A 13,857-nucleotide genomic window follows, 5' to 3' on the forward strand; every position below is an offset into this window, starting at 1 on the left:
CTGGGATTTTAAAGACGTTATCAAGAACACAATCCTTGACAATCTAGCTAATCTTATTACACATTTTTCACATGTAATCTGGGCTGATTATTGTTATTTATTTTTTTGTAATCTGATTATGTAATACTGATTAGTTGTTATTTGTCACTACCCAACCCTGGCGTACCACACAGACAAGCATACCAACAGTGCACCTTATGTCAGTGGTTTTCAAACTGGGGTCTGGGGACCAACAGGTGTCCTTCAACAGGGTGTAGGGGGTCCAAAATGGGGGCAAAATGAGGAACAGAAACTTTTATCACATTTTGTGGAAGTCGGAACAACAAGGTAACAAATAGTGTTAGTCCTTTTGATTCCTGTAATTTATACTGATCCTAGTTTGATTGATTATGAAGACTTCATTAAAATCTTGTCTAATGGGGTGTGTGGTTCAATTTTAACCTACTGTGGGGGTTCTTGACATGAAAAACACTGAGAACCCCTGTCTTATATGCAGGGTTGCATAGTGATGGATAATGTAATCAGATTACAAAAATAAGTAGCTATAACAAGCCAGAGTACACTTGTGTAATTATATTATAGTGTCAAGGATAATATGATTACATTTTTGATTCTGTCTTTACAGTATGGTATTCAAATTACTAAACTTTTTTCATTAAAAACATCAAATCAAAATACACATTTCTAAACCATAACTAGGGATCCAGCGCTGCGGACCCCTGTTGGTTTTTAGGGCCTTGGCACCGACGGTTCGATAATTCGCCATGAAACAGGAAGTTGTTGTAACTTCAATCAGACAAAAATACAACAGAAGAAAAGAGCAATAAGCATCAATAACAATATTAATATAGCCTACTTATTACCTTAAATTACCCATCATGCACCGGTGATTGGACACTTCAAATCTATAATGTGGGAAATTAGCAGAGCTCATCTTTTCAGAGGAGGTTGTATGATCAGACCCATACTGAGCTGATCTAAAATGTTATAATATCAGATTATTCAGAATGTATTTAGGTATTTCCACATTATAAATGACTTGTGTTTGAATTACATACATTTCCCATGACTGTATTTTGTTAAAATACATATGATGAGCAAGTATTTGTAATTGGTAACAAGATACTTTTTGAAATGTTTGGGGATTTTTTATTACTTTAATTGACAGGACAGCTGAAGTGAGGACAGGGGGACATGGCGTAAGCGATTGCTTGCTTGCCTGTGTGAGTGACCAATGGACCTGAAGCTTGTCCGCACCTAATCTCAAATACTACAGAACTATCAGCCTAAATTTTTTGGTGCACATTCATGACTGTATGTTGAAGGATATCTGTGATTCAGAATTCTTGAAAACATTTCTTATGGCTCCACGCCGGTGACAGTCGTGGCCACAGGCATTAGGGTCCCTCCTTGCAGCGCCGCAGCTCGAATGCGGCCGCCAGCATTCGGGGCCCCTCCTCGCTGCGCCTTTTATTTTATTTTTTATCCAAAAGGTCAAAGGTCAACTTCACTGTGACATAATAACACATAATGTTCAGCTCTCTATCAGTCCACTGTACTCCTCTGTAAAAATTGTCTCTAGTCAATGAGAATAAACTAAAAAAAAACAAAAAAACTATAAAATGCATCATTCTTTCACAGTTTTGTTAAATGCTCGATTCTGATTGGTCAGTTACAACATTTTAAATTCTGTTATTTCTTTATAGCAGACTGTTGCTACGTATATCAGACCGTTGCCATGAAGAACAGACTGTTGCTACGGACGCAGTTCTGATCATAACTTGGAGGAGCGATAAAATAATTTTTAAATTAATGTTTTGTGTCAAATTATTGATTTTTTTAGTGAGTAAATGTGTGGAAAAATGTACAGTGGGCAGGTCGTTATTGTCCTGCATTACTGGACATTATCCCTTACATTTACATTATTCTGAAATAGGCCATTCTGCATAATGAGTACAGTTACATTTTGGTATATTAAGTATTTTGAGGATTGCACTTTTGTTGGCTACTTAGCAGGACTTTTGCTTGTAACAGAGTATTTCTGTACTGTGTTGCAAGATTCTGAGTACTTCTTCCACCACTGTTAATACATATATTTTTTTTGACATTTTTACATTTCAAACTCAATCAACAATTTAAAACCCCTTAACATCCAGTTTTATCCTCTTACTTCCCATTCAGTAGCTTTTTCCTTTACTCGCCAGCAGGCCACTTTGATTTAAATAAACTTATAAGCATAAGTTTGCAAAAAATATGATAGTAATACATTACTGTGGTCTGTGTTGTGTTATGTTTACTGTTTTTTCTAGCTTGTATCCAACTAAGATGAAGCAGCTGAGAATCTCTTCAGACAGGGAAGCTCAAAAAATCATCTTCCTGAAACTGAACCAAACTCTTTCATTGAAGATTAAACATAGATCACGTTAGAATGCATAAAAAGTGCGTTCAAGTTCTCGAAACTTTGTATTTAAGAGTTAAAACAATCTGAAACCTCTCTTATATAACTTGTTCATTTTGATTTCATGCAGAAGAAGGAGCGCTGTGGTTTTATAGTCAAACAAAGTAACTCAACTCTCAGGCAACAGATCTGCTTAAAATTATCCCTTCTATGTATCACATGGCGTTGTGAGTTTCTTTGAGCGGAGGGTGACTCATTCATTCAGACTGCACACCCATTACAGAGGCAGAGGGAGACGAACAACCACCTACCAAGTGCCAAACTTGAGGCCAACCTCTCTCCTCTCCTCCCATCTCATTCTTTCCTATATGGGCACTCACTCTCGGATGGATCTGCAGACAGCGCAGTAACAGACTGAACAGAGACCTCAGAGGGACACTCTCATCACAACATAACTAAGAAAATTAACAGAGAAGTCTACGAATATCCCCGGAGCAACATTTTCTCTTCATCTGAGCAGCTTTTGAAAGGTAAATCTTCCCGTCATAGTTGGCATCTTTTGTGCAGAGACATTTGTTTGATTCTAGGGTGGAGTCGATGACCCCTCCCATGTCTTTTCATTAATTATAGTCTTTGTCTTTTGTACGCTTTATGCTATTGCACTCAAAAGAGTTGGACATCTCTGGAGAAAGCTGATATTTTACTGTGAATTAAATTTAATTTCAAATCTAAAAGTGCAATTATTACTTTTTTATGCACAAATAGAAGTTCACAGATCCTAACTTTTGTTAGTTCTGTATGTTAAGTATACACTATAGCAGTATTTTCATGTTAATCAGAAAAAAAACCTCCTGTGCATTTATTTTGCCTTTATTTTCAGGATAGTTAAGTTAATATTCATGTTCTTTTCTGTAAAGATAGGAGATAAGTGCAATGGCGACACCTAAAAACACTCCCCGAGGTGCAAACACCCCACTATCCCCCAACCGCATCACCCGACTCCAGGAGAAGGAGGACCTGTCCAACCTCAACGACCGTCTGGCCGTCTACATCGACAAGGTGCGCTTTCTGGAGGCTGAGAACGCCGGCCTGCGTCTGCGTATCACTGAGTCAGAGACCGAGGTCAGCCGGGAGCTGACGGGCCTGAAGGCCGCTTATGAGGCCGAGCTGGCCGATGCCCGTCAGACTCTGGACTCTGTGGCCAAAGAGCGAGCACGGCTGCAGCTGGAGCTGGGCAAGCTGAGAGAGGACTTCAAGGAGCTGAAAGCAAGGTGGGCTGCAGCACGTTTGACAGAATTTTCTCGTGTTTTCTTCATGTGCATGTGTGCAGCAGAAGTGCTGCTAGTGGAGAAAAAAAGGAGGAATACTTTCAAACTGATAACTACATTGATTAGGCTGGGGTGTTTTAAGGGGGTCTCAGCATGTTAGAGGCCCCGAATTCCTTAAAAGCACCCGTGCATGTTTGTAAGATGTAGTTTCTTCATAATTGACCCCTGCTAAGTCCTGTCCCTTTTTTTGCTCGGTGCACCAATAACAGTTGAACAAGCTCGTCACCCAGCCAAGCCATGGTCAAATTTCTCCTTTCCTGTTTCCTGTAAGAAAAATGTTTCCCCCAGGAGAGCAAAATCCTGCTCCAGCTCTGATTGGCGAGGAATCGTTGCCTTTGTTGGTTTGGGTTGTTTGGGTTGGCTAGGTTTTGGCATGAGAATATCAGGGTAGAGGCAGAGGAGGGCGGGTCATGCTAAAACCAAATTTGAGGATAGTTATAAGATGGTGCTTGGGGACCTGTAGTTAGCTAATGTTAGCAAAATACTAGCTTACTAGCAAGCTAATGTTTGCTGTAGATTAACTAGCTAGTTAGCCAGCATTTGATGAACATTGGCTAACTTTTTTTTTGCATTTTTGAGGGTTACTTAACATATGTAAAGACAGAAAAAATAGGGTAAAAGGGAAAAAAGAAAATACATAAATAAATACATAAAACATACACAAACAAAAGCTGTATAGATGCCCTATATATTGCTTCTACAGGTCCAACATCTTTAAATATCTTCAAATGTATGTTTTCTTTTCAACATAGACGAGCACATAGCATATCTAAATACAGGAAACAGGAAAGGTGGTTCCAAAAGGGGCGGGACTTATGAAAGGCCAATTAAAGTGTGACTCACATTTTTTGTGCAGCTAATGGTGGCTGACATTAGCAACCTACATAAATATTGTTGTGTTACTGACATTACTGAGTCAGCTTGTTGTCTTTATGACTCTACTTACTCTGCTGTTATACAACATTTTATCGTTTACTATGATCCCTTAAAGGGTGACTCGATCTGTGGTCTTTTCTGTATTTTTCAAATGGAAACTCCCGTTCAGCCGTTAGGAAAAAGCAGTGACGCAGGGTACAGCACTGATGCCCTCCCCTTTCCTCCTTCAGATATCTTTATGTGTAGCAACGCCATCATGCAAACCTATGTCACACAGGAAAAAGTTTTTTAGAAGGACTTGGGAAAATAGCACTTTGATGCTGAAACATACGTATTATTAGTGTTTGGATGTGAATATGTAATAGGAATACTGCTGGAAAGCTACAGAAAACCTACAAAACAGTAATAACTGACTCACCCGACCCTTTAATTGTGGACACTGGCTGCTGTTAAGCTTAAGTAACACAGTCTAGCTTTAACGCCAAAATTACTTTCTTGGAAATAGGTTACAACTGTAGACATGCAGAATTAAGATGATTTTTTTCTTCAGTTGTGATAAGGAAACACATGACAAGGCATAAACTGTGCAATCAGTTGCTTCTTTTCCAAGAATACAAAGCTTTTTGGTAAAAATGAAACAAATCAGCCTAAGATACACTTTAATCAAAATGAAAAGATCCTTCTGATCCAGATATTTTGGTTATCTGACGATCATGAGATCCAACGGCTGCCCCGAGGCCTCTACAATCCTCTTTTTTCCACCAGATCCTTCTGAGTTAAAAGCATCAGTTTGTCTGTTATTGCATGAGTGTGAGGGTTTTGTGCTTGCGGTGTTAATATCTAACATATTTCTGCACGTGTGTCCACAGCAGCAGAACACACTTGTTAGCTCATTAGCTCTTTTAATAGCTGATGATGTTTGTATAACTCTTGCTGACACTCTGGCAGCAGCGGCGTCCTGCTGATGGCCGGGGCCACGCCCTTCTGCGTTAACATACCCTCCCCATTGCTCACTGCAGTTTGACGTTGGACTTCTACGCCGTCTCTTTCCCATGCTGCCACATCCAGAGCCCGATGACTAACTCTTTCCCCAGTTTCTCCTCCTTCAACCAAACTCGTCATTATGCACACAATACGTGGCAGTGTTTAGAGGGCTCCGCTCTCGCCTCCATTATTTTTCCATAAATATTGAGACGAAGGCAGTTGTGTGTTTGGCAAAGCCAAGCCGTTGCCATGGCAGCGTCTCAGCTAAACACCAACGGCTGTGGCTTGTGGCTACCGACACGGGACTGGACGCAGATCAGATTGTGGCCTATGAGTCATATACACCGTGGTCTTTCCCCTGTTTCTGCCTCATCCAGGCTACATCCTCACTCAAAAATAGCTCATATTTGTTTGATTAGACTCCGTAAAGGAAACTGTAGTAATTCACTTTCCATCTGGTTCTTAAGTTACAAAGCAAAATGGATGTCTAGCCTCGTTCTATTCACTGGGATATCCTGTAATACATTCTTTCTGTCTTTACAGGAACACCAAAAAGGAGTCAGACTTGGCTTCAGCGCAGCAGAGGCTCAAAGACCTGGAGGCTCTGCTGAACTCAAAGGATGCGTCCTTGACTACGGCTCTGGGAGAGAAGCGTAACCTGGAGGTGGAAAACAGGGACCTGAAGACGCAGGTTGCCAAGGTAAACTCAACCCCACGCTCAGTATAAAACTCAGTGGAAACACATCTGGGGTCCATCATTCTGCAGGCAGCCTACAAACTCACCAAGTTTGTCCCTCGTAATACTCTGTTTCCACTTTGTGATAATAAATGGCAGCTTATCAAAAACCCAGCAACAGCCCTGTTTTACCCTTTAGATTAGATTAGCCTTTATTGTCTCCCTCAGGGGAAATGTGTCTTGGACATTCAAGAGAACACAGGCGACATGACCACACACATGTACAATCAAACTACAATTAACATACAGTATCACACCCAGATCCATACAGCCAAACATACACACCAAGAGTATTGCACAATGTCCTACACAGTATTATTGCACAAATGCCCTATTTTTGACTTTTTGTCTGAGGAGTTTTGAAAGGGCCTCATAAGACCAGGTCTTGCATAATAGTCTTGAGTAAAAATAAAATATGAAAATTCCTGAATTCAGTATCTGTTTGTGCAAATGAAGAATGTATTTGCTGACTTCAGACTTGAGCTCAGACGTTTTGATTAAAGAGCAGCCTCCACACTGTCCAGCCCTCTTGCTATATTTACCAGGAACGTGCACAGAGTTTTTGAAAAAAGGGCAAAATAAGGCATTCTTTACCCAAGTAGAAGTGCAGATAGGCTCTGCTAAAAGTAGAAGTTTCAACTTCTTTACTCAAGTAAAAGTGAAGATTGTACAAGCTGATGTACTGATGTACAAAGTCTGAAATGTGCTCAGAGTATAAATGTCAAAAGTAACTCTGCTCCCTCTCTTTTACTGTTCTTTTCATCTTATTATGTCTTTTACATCGTTTTTTGTCAGTTGTGCGTGATATGATACTGATGGATACAGCGATGCATTGTCTGTTCTATGTATTATTGTCAATTCAGTTCAATTCAAGGGGTCTTTATTGGCATGACTTTAATAAAATATAACATTGCCAAAGCACAAAATACAAAATACACAAATAAAACAAAAGCAACAAACAACAAAAAATAATGTTATAATAACAGTAAAGTGCAATGCAGGAACAGGAAAATGAGATTAACTGATGGATATCATCTACAATATGAAAATACTATTAATAGCAAAAATCTTAATGGACACTTAATGTAATGGTTGTAACAGAGGAGTTAGCTTGCATGTAGCTTGCTGTCTGTATGTTAGCCTGCTAGCCAGCTAGACCACTACTGAAATGGCTCCAACAACACATGCCTGTAAAAAAGTAATAAAAATGGATGATATAGCAATGTATTGGTCTAACTTTAGCAATTGTGGGCAACACCAGCAAAAATAAAACTGTATTTTTTTTTTTTTTCCGCCAGAGGAGCCGCTCAGCCAAAGATGACAAATGGGCTGTTGCTCGGGCAACTTTAGCCCGTCCTTGATATCAGCTGCATATTTCTGCACTCTGCAGCAAGTTCATGTAAATATTTGTGCGTTACTTTGTACTAATATTCAGCTCCTGCTCTCTCCTCTCTTAGCTGGACACCAGTTTGAACGATGCCAGGAAGCAGCTGCAGGACGAGATGCTGAGGAGGGTGGACGGAGAGAATCGCATCCAGACCCTGAAAGAGGAGCTGGAGTTTCAGAAGAACCTCCACTCTGAGGTCAGACTCCTGAAGGAAAAGTTCTTATCATCATCACTGATTTATACTCTAAAGTGGCCATATTATGCTAATTTTCAAACTCAGATTTTTTTTTTTTTTATTAGAATAGGTTTAAATGCTCTCTTGCTAAAAAAAAAAAAAAAACATGATTATTTTTGGTCAACAGCCATACCTGCTGCTCCTGTAATCACTGTGTGTGTTTGTTTTAGCTCCTTCAATGCCTCCAGTTCATTCAAAATTTCAATCCAAACTAGCTTTGCATAATGCAAATGTGTTACATAGTGATGTCATTATGCAGCAGAACAAAGGCTGGTTTACAAATGAGGCAGGCAGCGTTTCTTAGTAACTACTTTTGGGATGCACTTGTGTCTTTTTGACTTTGCACAGCTGTTACATGAACAAAATGCTATACAACAAAAGGAAAAAGCAAAAAAGCAGAAACTTTCTCCAGCATCAGCACCCGCTTGTTATTTGAAAAAAACATGCATGTTTTGGTAATTCTTCAACAGGAGCTGCGGGAGGTAAAGCGACGCCACGAGTCTCGTATGGTTGAATTGGACAACGGCCACCAGCAGGAGTTTGAGAGCAAGTTGGCGGAGGCTCTGATGGAGATGCGTAACCAGCATGAACTGCAGATCAAAATGTACAAGGATGAGATTGAGAAGACCTACAACACCAAGGTAGACCATCAGCTTAGTTAAAACATCAGTCAAACAGCAAAGAATAAATATCCACTTTTTTTTAAGTAACTGGTTCTAAAATGAGAAACGAAAAAGCAGAGTTTTAATAATTTTTATTTCTTTCTGTCAGCTGGAAAGCGCTCGTCAGTCTGCGGACAGGAGCAGCCACCTGGTTGGAGCAGCACACGAGGAGCTCCAGCAGACACGAGTCCGCCTGGAGTCCATGTCGTCTCAGCTGAGCCAGCTGCAGAAACAGGTGATCTGAAACAAGCAGTTCACACTGGTCACATTCACGGCTCTTATGCAAGAAGATGCCTGCATCATTATGAACATGTGGCTTTTTTTTTACGACTCTTTCTTTTATACTAAACGGGACATCATGTGATATTTTGAAGCAAAAACAAAAAGATCTAAAAATGAACACTCATTTAGAAATCAGTTCAATATCATGTGCAATATTACTTTTCTACTTAGTTTACTTATTTTTCTAAATTTGTCTTACTTTTATTGATATTCTATGAGGCATGGGTGTTAGCATTTACTCATTTACACTTTATATTTATTACTCTATTGATTTTACTCTTGTGTTGTAACCCTTGTTGACCCTTGTGATTTATGCCTCTGGCGTTCTCAGACTTCCCTAATTTTGATCTGACAATAACAATAACTGTATGATTCTTCTGTCCAATCTAGCTGGCGGCCCGCGAGGCGAAGATAAGGGACCTGGAGGACGCCTTGTCTCGTGAGCGGGACACCACGCGCCGCCTGCTGGGAGAGAAAGACAGAGAAATGGCCGAGATGAGGCAGCAAATGCAGCAGCAGCTGGATGAGTACCAGGAGCTCCTGGATGTGAAGCTGGCTCTGGACATGGAGATCTGTGCTTACAGGAAGCTGCTGGAGGGAGAGGAGCAGAGGTATGTGGACCAGAGGGCTCACAGTTGAGCTTTTCTAAGTCCCGCCCCTTTTTACTCTGTCCTAAAACAACAGTTGAACATGCTTGGTATTCGGTGGAACCTCACCTTACTCTCTCCTTTCCTGTTTCTTGTACTGATGCAATGTACTAGGCTCATCTATGCTGAAAAGAAATCCAAATTTTGAAGGACAGTAACATCTTAAGTTAGCTAATGTTAGCAAAACACTAGCTAATCAGCTAACTAATCTATTGCTGTTTCCAAAATTACTCTCTCATTCACTACTCCCTACTCACTATCTAGGTACTAGGTAATCCACATTAATTGATAGCTAGCTAGATCCCATAGCTAATATTACCATGTCACTAGCTAACTACCTAGGTCATCTGCATCAATTCTGGCTAGCCAGTTACATCTGATAGCTAATGTTTCAAAACACCAGCAAACTAGCAAGCTAATGACTAATTAGTTAGCTAGTCAGCTAGTGTTTTGCTAACATTAGCTAACTAAAGATGTGACTATATAAGCCTATATGTTGTTACAGGTTACAGGTTTCCCAGCAACATCTTTTAACTGTCTTCAAAATTTCTTTTCATCAAAGGAGCCCAACAGCACATCTAAGTACAGGAAACAGAAAGGAGAAATTTCATCAAGGTTTTGCTGAGTACCAAGGCTGCTCAAATGTTATTGGCGCATAGAGAAAAAAAAAGGGCGGGACTTAGGAGGAGTCAGTTAGTTCATTCAGTAAAATCATTTGCAGTAACCCATGTGTCTCCTACACTTGTTTTCCCCGTGATAATAAACATCATCATGTTTGTCCCTGCAGGCTGCGTCTCTCTCCGAGCCCCCCGCCCATCAAAGTGACAGGAAGTCGCTCCTCTTCTTCTGGAGTTCATTCTCGATCTGTCCAATACGGCGCTCAGAGCTCGCCTGCCAAGAGGCGCCGTCCCAACGACACTGACAGCGAGGCTTCCAGCTTCGCAGGTGGAGCTGTGGCCCGCACTCGCATCACCCAGCAGGCCTCAGCCAGTGGACGGGTCACCGTGGACGAGGTGGACCTGGAAGGGAAATATGTCCGACTCAGCAACAAATCAGATGAGGTGAGAAGAGGAGTTTGGTTGGTAAAACTCAGCAAGTTGTCTACTGTTTTATTAATTTACTATCTGCTGAAGGAGAGTATTACTTTGAGGATTTGACACTTTTTATCCAACCATCAGGATCAAAACTTGGGCAACTGGCAGTTGAAGCGACAGGTGGGATCTGGTGCTCCCATCATCTTTAAGTTCCCGGTGAAATTCACCTTGAAGGCCGGCCAGAGGGTCACGGTAAGCGGCACCTTTACCCAGCAGGATCTCACATGGAGCACAGTGATGAACACAGTTACAGACACTTCAGTTGTACCTAATATTATGCCAACAGATCTGGGCCTCTGGTGCCGGTGGAACCCACAATCCTCCCTCTGACCTGGTGTGGAAGAATCAGCCCTCTTGGGGCACCGGAGACCTGCTGCAGACCATCCTGATCAGTGCCAATGGAGAGGTATTTTACTATTATTATACTATTTTACATTATGTTTTATTATGGCTGCAGTACTGGTGTCAAGTCCTTCGTTCTGAGCTTCAAAGGGGATCATTTGGATGATTTGAAGTGTGATTGTATAAGGTACTTATCCATAGTCAGTGTATTGTGCCTACAGTAGATGGTGGTCGACACATGCCATGTCATATGAGCCAAATATCTCTCTTGCCAAACCAACCAAACTCCATTAGCAAAATCAGCAATTTTACCTCACAGAACGTGGGAGCTGCTGGCTGCCTTGATCGGTTAGATTGTGTGTTTTTGTGTGACTTCGGTATTGTAGAAGGTTACTTTAGATGCACCCAAGTCACACAACAACACAAAGAAACTAACCGATCAAGGCAGTGGGAGACCAGCAACTCCAGTTTTCTCAAGGTAAAATGAATGGTTTTGCCTGTGGAGTTTGGTTGGTTTGGAGAAAGTTTGGAGAAAGCGATGATGAGCCTTTTTAAAGTGGCTGAAATACATTTTGCTTAGCTTCCAAGCTGACAGTCTCTGCTTTTCCAAACTGGACGCTTGTCGACCGCAACCTATTGTAGGTATATACACTGACTATGGATAAATACCTCACTCAACCCCACTTCAAATAACCCGAACTATCCCTTTAATGTGTCAGAAATGGGCAATAAATAAATAAATGAATCAACACTATAATACTTTTTCCTTCAGGAAATGGCAATGAGGAAGGTCACCCGCACACATCTTGAAGAAGATGATGACGACATGGTGAGAAAAACTATATGCATTGATAACATACACTGTTTATCTATGTATATATACATGCAACACAGAAATCTACAGGAGCAAAAGGCAGTTAGCAACATTCACCAGTAGCCTAATTTTCATGATAAAAGCAGCTAAAGTACACTGAATTAGACCCACAACATATTAAGAACACTTAACAGTGATTTTCAGCATCCTAGAAATATTAAATTAGCAATTTTTAAGTTTTAAATGATCAATCTGAATGCTTGGAGTTGCACAAAACATCAAGAGATTGTTCTGTAAAATTAAATAAATGTTAATATTAGAAGTGAGAGATTTGCACTGACATGATGTAGATTACAATCTATAAATAATTAAGTGCTGATTTCTTTTCTCACTTTATGGTTGCTCTATAATGGTCTGAAAGAGTGGAACAATAACCAGATTTTGGGGAAACTGAATACAATTAGTGGTAAACACATCATTATCAATTAGATTGCAGATTATGTTCTGGATTAATTAATTATATCTTTTTATTAACCCTGTAAAATGTAAGAAAATCATGAACAATTCCCGGCATAACTTTCCAAAACCACAAAATATTACGTTTTCTAACATATAAATCTAATAAAAACAGCCAGGGGATATTTGGTATTATTTAATGACAAATTGCTTTATTTATTGAGTGTATTGTTTATTTTTTATTCTGGCAGTTTCAGTCCTCCACAGGACTACCACATGAGATGAATCAGTAGATTATCAGTACGTTCCCCTGAAATGCTCTAATATTAATAACTGACTGTGTGTGTTTGCCCCAGCAGGTGGCTCACAGCACCTGTGGGGACAGTGAGTACAACCTGCGGAGCCGGACGGTGGTTTGTGGGTCCTGTGGACTCCCCTCAGACAAATCCAGTAACTGCTCCGTGACCTCAGCCTCACGCTCGTTCCGCAGCGGAGGCATCTCCGAGGGTTTACTGCCACACTCCTACGTGTTCAGCACCAGCACCCCTCGCAAGGTGGGCACTGCTGACATATGACTTCAGACTTTTTAAAAGCTTTATTGGAAATCAAACAAATTATTCAGCTACTCTCGAAGGCTGAAGCACGAGTGTTTTTCTGTCTTTATTTTAATTTTATTTGTGTGTAACTTTGTTAATCTTTCCAATTAGGCTGGAACCAGGATGGAGAACTGTCCAATCATGTGAGCCGCTGGATCCACGCTGACACACTTCAACTATTCAATGAGTTTTTAGTTCTTCAGTTACCTGTTGTACTTATTAAGTTCAGTTCATGTACTTTGGAATACTTTTCGAGATATTGTATGCAATGAAACTTCATACTGCTTTTTTTATACTGTATATAGGCATGTTCTGAAATGTTTTCCTGAATTCTTGATTTAAGCAGCCACTTTTGTTTGTATCTGTGACATTAAGGGTTGGAAATCTCTACCAGGCTGCCACCTAGTGGCAAAATATGAGCCTAGCAGCATTTCCCAGTCCTGGTTCTCAGGGCCCACTGCTCTACATGTTTTAGGTGTTTCCCAGCTTCTGCATAGACTTGATGATGAGCTGATCATTTGAATCAGGCGTGTTGGTGGAGGGAAACACCTAAAACATGCAGGGCAGTGGGCCTTGAAGGCTGTGATCGGCAAACACTGCTTAAAACAACTGTTTGGCCCAATTTGTTCTGATAAATCTTGCAGCTTGTTGGTAAATACAGTCCTATTTTTTAATGCTGTTCATATCAGAGTTAAATCAGATTTGCATTTCACTCTGTACTGAACTACACTGATGCAGCAGGGTCGCTGTAAATTAATTTGTCTTAGCTTATTTTGAGAAATACCTTTAATTTGAACCAAGTAATCAAATCAAGTTGACCCCAACTTTGCTTCAGATCCACAGAATATTGTGTATTTTTACTGATATCAATAAAGTTTCTTTTTTTCATAATTCTGCCATATTTGTCTTGATCAACAGTGATGTGATACTTGTTTACACATACACACACAACTTACTACAGTATGGCTATACACTCACCGGCCACTTTATTAGGTACACCTCTTCAACTGCTTGTTAACA

At 40.4% G+C, this 13,857-nt stretch overlaps 1 protein-coding gene across 2 annotated transcripts; it reads left to right on the plus strand.

Moving 5' to 3' along the window:
* Positions 1-573: 573 nt before the first annotated feature.
* On the plus strand, positions 574-13,370 carry LOC146313241 (lamin-A-like). Of its 2 annotated transcripts, none has more exons than XM_084739340.1 (13): positions 574-2,928; positions 3,316-3,669; positions 6,130-6,286; positions 7,780-7,905; positions 8,415-8,585; positions 8,716-8,841; positions 9,279-9,499; positions 10,323-10,596; positions 10,714-10,821; positions 10,916-11,035; positions 11,744-11,800; positions 12,598-12,795; positions 12,949-13,370. In XM_084739340.1, exons 2-13 carry the CDS (start codon positions 3,332-3,334, stop codon positions 12,982-12,984), a joined length of 1,932 nt encoding a protein of 643 aa, XP_084595466.1. In that variant the 5' UTR covers positions 574-2,928; positions 3,316-3,331; the 3' UTR covers positions 12,985-13,370. The 2 variants fall into 2 exon arrangements, with proteins under 2 accessions (XP_084595466.1, XP_084595467.1); XM_084739341.1 differs by having other exon boundaries at positions 12,601-12,795.
* Positions 13,371-13,857: the final 487 nt, after the last annotated feature.

Source organism: Lutjanus erythropterus, chromosome 16 (assembly GCF_056507025.1).
Source record: "Lutjanus erythropterus isolate fLutEry1 chromosome 16, fLutEry1.hap2, whole genome shotgun sequence".
NCBI lineage: Eukaryota > Metazoa > Chordata > Actinopteri > Lutjaniformes > Lutjanidae > Lutjanus > Lutjanus erythropterus.